Source organism: Echeneis naucrates, chromosome 3 (genome assembly GCF_900963305.1).
Source record: "Echeneis naucrates chromosome 3, fEcheNa1.1, whole genome shotgun sequence".
Taxonomy (NCBI): Eukaryota; Metazoa; Chordata; class Actinopteri; order Carangiformes; family Echeneidae; genus Echeneis; species Echeneis naucrates.
The window spans coordinates 4,560,699-4,570,160 of record NC_042513.1 but is presented as its reverse complement, the minus strand read 5'-3'; the positions used below and the strand labels follow the sequence as shown (position 1 = coordinate 4,570,160).

At 39.3% G+C, this 9,462-nt stretch overlaps 1 protein-coding gene across 3 annotated transcripts in view; it reads right to left on the bottom strand.

Annotated features, from left to right (window-relative positions):
• Window positions 1–761: 761 nt before the first annotated feature.
• The window catches only part of dennd2b (DENN domain containing 2B), a 40,371-nt gene continuing 31,670 nt past the window's right edge, over window positions 762–9,462 (bottom strand). For all 3 annotated transcript variants that reach the window (XM_029497649.1, XM_029497650.1, XM_029497648.1), the window contains 6 exons: window positions 4,720–4,897; window positions 4,295–4,336; window positions 3,794–3,905; window positions 2,228–2,467; window positions 1,909–1,995; window positions 762–1,242 (listed from right to left, as the gene is read on the bottom strand). In XM_029497649.1, the coding sequence (XP_029353509.1) occupies window positions 1,208–1,242; window positions 1,909–1,995; window positions 2,228–2,467; window positions 3,794–3,905; window positions 4,295–4,336; window positions 4,720–4,897 (694 nt within the window). In that variant the 3' untranslated portion in view covers window positions 762–1,207. The remainder of the gene's footprint in view (window positions 1,243–1,908; window positions 1,996–2,227; window positions 2,468–3,793; window positions 3,906–4,294; window positions 4,337–4,719; window positions 4,898–9,462) is intronic.

The following is a 9,462-nucleotide window of genomic DNA, read 5'->3' as shown; positions in this document are numbered from 1 at the left end:
GTAAATTAAAGTACAATGCTTGAAATAGGACATTATCTGAGGGAAATGTTACTGCAGACTACAACTACAGGTGATTTTTATGAATGATTCACTGTATAATACAAATATTTCCCGTAAAATGCAATATGTTACATTGAATGAGGGAGCAAATACACAAACTGAATGTTTTGGGCCTATATATGTTGCAAAATTACATCTCAGAGAAAATGGAAGGTTGTCAAGGTTTACAACCAATACACAAAGCAATTTCTTGATATTAAATGTCACCTTTACTGACTCCAAAGGACACAAGCAGAGAAAAAGTAATCAAAGTGGCAGGAGTCAAAAATGAGGCCCTCGGTTAGAGCTGATAGCAGCATGGCACCGACAGCCACCAGAGTGATGTGTGCAAATGTAATTAGGTTACCAGCAACATGTGGTAGCTGCTGCTAGACTAACTGCCTTTTGGGATCTCGCCAGCTTTTCCTAAAACATTGCTTTGGGGTAAGCTGTCACTGAGATACAAGATGTAGAAAAAAAGAGGTGATTTTATGTCATCTGGCAAAACGAATTACACATTTATGTTTTCAATTGTAATACACATAGCTTTGGGCTTTGTTTTCGGAGGATAATAGAACAAAGCACTTACATTTATGGGCTACTTCGAGCTGATCTGTTCCTGATTTAGTTTGATTTCATATCTGATGAGTTTGATTAATCTAATTACATTTAACCACCATGTGTTTGAAAATGTATATTAATAGGGAAAAAAAAGCTGTGAATTCAGCATTCGAATGATAATTTTAATAAAAGATTGCAAACAGACTTTATGAAGAGTTACAATCATTTTCTTCATCGTCCTGGTGCATGTACAGTTTTTGAATAGGCTTTACACTCCTCAGACAGAGGACAACACAGCGGTGAAATAATGCAAAATGAATACATATGAACTGTACATCTATGCCAATATCAAGTCATATACACTCACACATACTGATAACACTCTATACAAGCACGCTCAGACATCAGTGGTTAGCCTACAGCTCATTCAATGTGTACCGTCCTGCTATTGTTATCTCATAAGATTATAAACATACACTGAAGGGTATCACAGTCAGTTTACAGTGAAATAATATGTACATATTTACGTAAAAAAATGTTGATTTAAGACAAAAAGGTGAGAATCATTGTGATGCAGAGATGTGAGACATTCGGTCATCAGCTCCACTCAGTTCTTTTTGTGGAGAAACTTCATTTTATTCCCTAAAAAGGTTAGAAGAAAGCCATTAAGTTATATAAAATGCACTGAACCTGAGAGGATCAATTTAATTCAGGTCATTATATAGTATTTGGGGATTCAGTCAAAATCAGATTGCACAAAATTAAATTTGATATAATCCTGATTCCCGATCATTCTGAATTAGACTGCTAATGTGTGGTTTTCTGATCAAATCATAAATCACAGAAATAGACATGTTTTAAGACAAAGAAATCATTATTCTGAGGAATAATGTGTCCATCGTGGCTTTTCTGCCTCATGGAAAAGTCAGTTCTTATGTGCATCAGAAGATTCAAATGGTAAACTGCAAAACTGATCTGACAAAATCATATTTAAATGTGTGTGACAGGTGGGTACAGAGAAACATTCCCCCTCCAGCTGATGAAAAGTGAAAACAGCTTCAAGTATAAAAATAAAGTTCAAGGGAAGAAAAATGTTTTTGAGCTTTCAATTAATGTAGACAGATAGATTAGTTTGATTACTGCAATCCTGTTTGGTATTCAGGAGTTAAAATGGGGACAGTAGGAGTAGATGAGCAGCAGCAATTGGCATGATGTACAAATTGTGCAACTTGCGAGGGAATAATCAGCAAAGAAATAATTGCAATTTCACTCAGAGGTCAGCTTTGTATGTCTGCTGAGGAAACTCACCAAGGCCTTTAAGGAACTTGTTGACTCCACTCTGCTCTGTGTCTGGTAGCTCTTCCAGATATTGATCCACCCTCTGCTCAAACAGACCTGGAGGAACAGTGAGGTGAAAACATGCTGATGAAAGATTTCAGCCACCAGAGGTCAGTATCAGAGCTGTATCATCTGCTGAGCAACAGGCAGGAAATACACAGGACTGGGAATCCATAGATAAGAGTGAAACTTTTCATCAGGATGTTTGGGGCAAAAAATTTAAAAGACAACATTCACATAAACCAGTGACATTAAAAAAAAAAAAAAATAATAATAAAATACAGTGTACCTTTGGCCCGGGTCTTCCTCAACTCTCGGTCCTGAATGAACCCTGCAAACATCTGAGACTCCATGAAAACACCAAGGAAACGACGGATGCTTTTAGACGCCACCGACTTTCGGAAGGCCTCTCTTTGGAAAACACGTTCTCCACGGTCATTCTGAGTAATGAACAGGGAGTAATGGCCGATTGTCTCCAGAAAGAAGCGGATGAAGGCCTCTGACACCAGGCTGTTCAAAGAATTATACTCTGTGGACATAAATGAAAGGACATAAATCATTGTTTGCTTAAAGTAGACACATCATCCTGATTGGCACAGTGCATAGATATTGCCAGCCTATATTATTTTACTGAAAATGGTTTAGTATTCACACATAAACCCTCAGCCATCGTTTGTGCAGGTTTGTGGACCTATCCCCTTACTCATGGGGTCAATTTGAAGAAAAATAACTACCTGATATGACATAACAATAAGACTGTGGTTGCCCCTAATTGCTTCCATTTCTCTCACAATGATGCTGTCAAAGTAAGACAAAAGTAACGAGTTAGACAAGAGCTGTTGAAAGGCTAGGAGAGTGCCATGGCGAAATACAATCCAAATCAACACATGTAGAAGGTGAATACTTGAAAAACTCATAGTCTGAGCTTGAGCTGAAGAGACTGTAAGCAGAAGAAACCATTAAGACACTCTGTAAATGTTCCAGGGAAAAAAGCAAGAAACTCAAGCTCAGCGCAGCCAGAATTGTAAGTCATAGGCCAAAGAGAGAGTGTTTATTATTGTCCTGTCATATTAGTTGCTTCATACAGTAAATATCATGAGTAGCTTGTAAATTTGGCACACTATCAAAAACATCAAAGGCAGTTTTAATAAGTTGTGTACAGCCGTAATTGTGTTAAAAGTAAAAGTTAAGAGTTCCTCTCATTGAATAGGTTGCAGTGCTTCTTGCTTTGGTTGGCACATTAATGAGAACAGCTTGTGACTGACATACTGAGGACGGAACACAACCATAGAAAGTGTTAACTGTTGTCAGAGTTAACAGTGCTAACTGTTACTGAAAAGCAGAGACAGAAAGTCTGACACCTATTAATGCAAAGACCTGATCCGAGTATGATTTAATTTCTAATTATTTGTTGAATGTGAAACACTTTGCAACTTGTTAAACTATTATTGATCCCTAAGAGGTACATAAAAACCCATTTCCCACAGCAGAAGTTGAACCCAGGACGCCTGGGTGAAAACCACAAGACCTAAATGAAACACATTAAGGAGACTTACAGTACATGCATGTAAACAAACTATCACACTGAGTCAAAATCTGAATTACTAAAACAATAAACTGCTTGTAGAACACACGAAAAGCATAATCTGCCATCAGTGAGCTCAACAACATGTCATCATCATAAGCCCTGTTATCGCCAGGTCAGTCTCTGTGACTCACCAGCATGGGGAGTCTGAACAGAAGATGTAATTTCACAGTGAGTTTCACTGAGACATGGGCTGACATGCTGATCTCATCAAAACCAAACAAAAAAACATCCGTCTTTGTCGAGAGACATGATTTGTCACCTATTCACCTTCGTCTGACTCGCTGTCAGAATCCTGATTGATGATGTCATTCCTCTGCTCCAGCGATTGCTCAAGAGCCGCTTGGAGTTTCCGCGGCAATAGTGAGGCCTCGTCATCCATCTATAAACATCCAAAAACACTGCAGTCACCAGAGATAAACAACAAAGTTTGGGGAGTAACTTTCAAAGGCCCAGTTTCAGTGAACCAACCACATATTTAACAACCCTGTTTAAAACAAGACTATATACCTTTTGAGAAAAAAAAAATCTTCCTCTTCAAATGAAATAACGACATGTTTTCTATCTTTAGAAAGTTAAACTTTAGAATGAACCTTGTACACCTTATCTTCCCAGGCAGACATATGTGTTTTCTACTTGTTGCCCTGTTAGAACTGATATGGATTTCTTTTTGTATTGTTTTTGACCATAGGTCACCAGAGCATCTCTTTATTTTTCTTTTAAAGCTCAAGAAATTCTAGATTTGCTTTAAGACGAGATTTGTAGACTAACCTGTCGGATGAATCTGTCGGTGCCAAGGTCAACCATTAAAGCCTGGGAAATAAAAAACAGAACCATATCATTAAATTATTCTTCAGACCTGATAAAGGTCAGATAAAGGAGTTGTTTATTTTAGCTGCAGGGGAATGACATTAGTCATTAACATCAGCACACTTCAGTGTTAACTGTGACTGAAGGGGTCCTTTCACATAAATCACCTACAGTAGGGCAGGTACATGAACATTTAGGACAGTGTTTCACATTTCCTGATCCATCAGTCCAAACACAAGCATAATAAATATTCACAAAAGAAAGTGAAATGTTACTATTTTTATGAAAAAATAAAATACGGTCAAGCAGTCAATTAAAAGGGAATGGTATGGAATGAAATTTCAGTGAGACTGAATGGAGTTTGTAGACAGAGATGATCCACTCACCTCTTCCACAGGTAAGTCTTTAAGTTTGGGCAGTGAGCTGGACAGCAGCCCCACCAGGAAGGGAGTAGGACAACAGACAATATCCAACATGGAGCCTGGCAGCACAGGGATGAAGGTGTGTTGCCATGAGAAGGGGTAGAGCAGTGCCACAACTGCCAGCATGCAGCTGGACAGGGTGCTGATGACAAGAGGTTAAAAAAAGGAAAACAACATGTCATCAATCATCTTTACACACACAAAGCAACGCCCTGCAAAGAACAAACTAGATTAAACTAAGCATGGGCAAAACAGGGCATATGTTTCAGAAATAATGAGTAACTTTATGATTCAAGGCTAAAAACTAGGGTGGTAGGCTGTGTGGAAAAACTTTTTCCTGCCTTCTGTCATTAACTCATGTAAAGGCACAAAAATATAATAATTTCCCAAAATGTTTAATTAGGCAATAAATTGACCCAAACGAGCACAAACTGTATTTCCATCTCTGAGCTCCAACCACAAGGTATTTGAGTGACTGATCCTCTTTTCCCTCAAAGTTGCTTTTATGAAGCATACCAGCTCAGCTATGTAGCACTGGCTTTGACACTCTGTCCTTCTCTGATAAATGAATTATTTTATCTGTTTCCCTTCCGCCTCCCTCTCTGAGTTAAATTCCAGCTACTAAAAACCACAATGATGAAGGGGGAACCTAATAAAATGCCTTATTGCAGCATAACTCTCCTCTGTCTACAGGGGTGGCGTGACTCTGACATGTTGCTGTAGTTAAGCTTGAGGCTTGTTGACGCAACACGAAAAAGAACCAATTTGGTTTAACTTCAACAGCTGGTGTATAATATTGAGATCACAAATAGCAGCCTGTCGTTCTCACGATCCGTCGCTTGTTGACAGTGGCTGACCCTCCTCCCCTCTGTCCTCTACATACTGTCCGGTTCATGTACACACAGAGAGTGAATATAAACTGTGGGTCCAATCACACACACACACACACACACACACACACACACACACACACGCACAGGCACTAAATCGGTATGGCTCAAGTACAAGACCAGGGATCAAAAATGGTATGCAAACGCACACTTTTAATGAGAAATGCTTTCCGCGGTCATTGTCATCAACAGCAGACAGAACATCCAAGTAAACAGAAGTTACTCCCTTTTATGTGACCTCATTCACACTGTACACCAGACCACAGAAACTTCAGCAGATACATTCTAGAGCAACATACAAACAACTGAGATCTGGACCATGAATATATGGAATCTCCCACACAATATCCAGTAATATTTTTCAGTTTATGAGCACTTAACATGAGTCAAATGGCCAAGATTAAAATGTGTTTTCTTGACAGGGTGAAATATCAGAGCAGTGAAAACTCTAACGCAACTATTACCAGCAGCATTTAGTCTTTTTAGTTCTTTTCCAGTTCACTCATCACATGCAGCACTCTCATCTTTGCTTTGGCCGGTATGATTTCCATTTGCCTGAGGAAGGCTTGATTATTCCTACCAGATCCCATCTCCTGGGTCTGACGAGTTCCAACAGGGAGTGATGGGGCACAGATCTCAGAAAACCTTTGCCACAGGCTACACATGGCCCTGCATATCACTGATACCAAAAGGATCAATTACACTCTTGGGAGACAATGTACTCACAATGAAAACACTTCACACTATCAGAGGTTGCCACTCAACTTTGGAAAGAGGGACATTCCTTTAGATTTAGACTAATACTTCAGACCCCTAGGCCATAAACATGGAATAAAAAAAGAGCTGTCCACTTACAGGTGAGACTAATAATTAAACAGCAAAAAAAAAACACCCTGAGTAATTTTAATTGGACAGTACCAATTGCTTTGGGTTTGCATATGACGATATCTATTTAGGTTACAAGTGGGTGGATATGGCAATGGATTATGTTAATGTAGTTTTTAGCCACAGAGGAGAACAAATTCAGTCCCAGTTATGTGGCCTTTTGTGGAACAAAGTTGGTTTACACTGATCGTTTATGAATGAAGGTGGTTTAGACTGATCCTTAATGAAACAAAAAACTATGTATGAACTGGTTGGAAAATAAAAATTACACTACATAAGTATAAAGTAAGATTCTTTTGTTTAACTTCAATTTGATTGCACATAAAAAAAGGCACATACATATTTGGCTCCACTTTCTAGAAAAGAGACAGTTCTGAAACAGTTCTGTGAAAGTGAAGTCTGAGCAGAGCTCTTATGTGTTGAGGTTTGGGAGTTAATCCTGACATATTAGCTCTCATCGGTTTGGTTTAATGTGTGTATGTCAGACCTGGCAGATACTGCAGGAAACATGGGATCGAGAGGCTTAGGCTGTGAAACCCAGAGGAGGAGGGAAAAGCACAGTTGTATGAGAGCGGGAGAGAGAGAGAGAGAGAGAAAAGTGAGAGACAGAGGGCAGGAGACAGAAGCTTGTAGCACCACATGCTTCACAGCCCTACTAAAGCATTGCACTGTGTCTAGCCGTCCTGGCGTGGCTAAAACTGATTCCATAGACAGAGGACAAAGACGACGGGATTGAACCACAGCTGTCAGACACTGCTGTGCCGCAAAGCTCTGCAAAACCACTGTGAAAGCTCCTCCCAAGCTCAAAATAATACCTAGAAATCAAATATAGAGGCAGCAGAATACGCACTGACCTGTAGGATTTCTATGACAGGCTGCACATGGTGCACTTCAATCCGTCAACAGTATGTTCTCTGTTACCTTAGTCCCAAAATGATTTTCCCTCACTTCCTGTCTTTAAGCACCTCCAGCCACCAGCTCTCCAGCTCCAGAGAAGGCAAAAGCCATTTCACAAGGAGAAGTGGCTTCTTGATGGGAAACTCTATACGTGCTCTTATTAAATCCACCATAGTGTCTGAGTTTGATCATGGCTGTCTATGGAGCTGATGAATGTGTGCAGGTGTTTGTGTATATGAATGTCTACAGCTGGCTGCAAGCATTCACAAAAGAGACACTGATGTAAAAATCAGCTGGTGAGGCTACAAGCAATAGCCAAGGATTTTGTGACTCTTTAAAAGCCAGAAACATTTCACAGGTTTACAGTGGCTCCATTTCTCTATAGTCAAATACCACATGGGAAACCGGTTGAGTTGAGTCTTCATGCCAGTTCTGCAGAGCTTGTTACAGAGAGTGTATGGGCTTACCAATCTTAAGTTAAGCCATGCCACCATACTTGTTGATTAGGAAAAGGCCACCAGCAGCAGAAATAATTCAACTTGTCAAAGGATCTTAACACTGCAGAATCAAAGCCTATTCAGAGGCTACATATGGCTCCACCTCACTGCCAGAAACAACTGGATTACTACGAAGGTAAAGCAGGACTGCACATACTCAACATACTCAACATCGTCTTCTACCTGTTATTTGTGGTTTAGTAACTTAAACTAAACTTGCAGAAAGGAGACAAAGACTCCAGTGAAACTTAAGCACCATGGAAAAGTGAGCCTGATCAATTTACTGTGGCTTTGCAAAAAGCATTCATGAGCCATTGTTTAGTTTCCTTCTACAGTCACCTCCCTTTTCACTCTTACCCTCTCTCTTCCTCTCAAACACAGACTTATCATCTTTCATTATATGTTTTTTTCTTCTCATACACTCAAATCGTTGTGTAAGACATCAACTTAGTCTTAACGCCCCATCTTAGATTGTATTTGAATCTGCTAAATCAAATTAACTGAACAGAAGTTTGCTGGGATTCAATAACCTGAATTTTTGGCTCTCAAATTCGGTGGTGAAGACAAAGAATGAAGGCAGACTGCTTGAAAGAAAAAGTAGAAAGTATGTACATGTGTAAGAATCTGATATACAGAGCAGCTAGTACAAGGTGGGCAGCTTTTTAGAGAAGGAAAAAAGGTAAAGACAACAGGTGACCACATTAGTGGTATAGATAATGGATAGATGGAGAGATTATTGTGTTGATGTGAACAGTATGGCATGATGCTTTTGTTGATTTCTAAAGAGGGGCACAAATTTTAACAAGGGAGTACCACTGTGGGCACACTACACGATATAGCAGTATGTCACTCTCATGCAAAAAGATAAATGAACACATGGACACACAATCTGGCAACAGTCCTTAAGTCTAGCCTGAGGAGACAGGTTATTTATGTAAGCCTCCAAAACTAACAAAGCTCATTCAACAACTGCAGTTCAATTGAGTTAAGCATTTATAGCATGACATAGTTGTTGATTAATTGATCTAATTAGACATCCAACTTATTATAGCCATCAGATGGCTTATGACCATTTAAAAGACATTGTCTTGCAGACTTTTAAAAAGAACATGATCAGCAGAAGACCCCAAACAAAACTATTACCAAAATGGAAATTCTGCATGTTTTTGTACTAAATATACTGCATATTTTAACGGAAAAAACGCATACATCATGTTCTACTGGTGGGGTATTTTGGGAATAGATTATGTACCACATTCCCTGAGGGAGCAGCCCTTTTATCATTGTCATTAATGCTGCAGCGAGGCCCTGTCAATGTTTTCAAAAGAAACCAAAATACAGTATTGCATGCATACATGGATGCTTACAAATATAAGTCACTGCCTGTGACGGCACAAGAGATAAAGTCAGGGACCAAAGTCAATAGAGCTCATCCTCTGGGAACCCTGAGAATATACTTCAATGTGCAAAATCAAATCACTGAATATTTCACAACATATTTCACTGAATGACCAAAGCATTTGGTCATTCAGAAATAT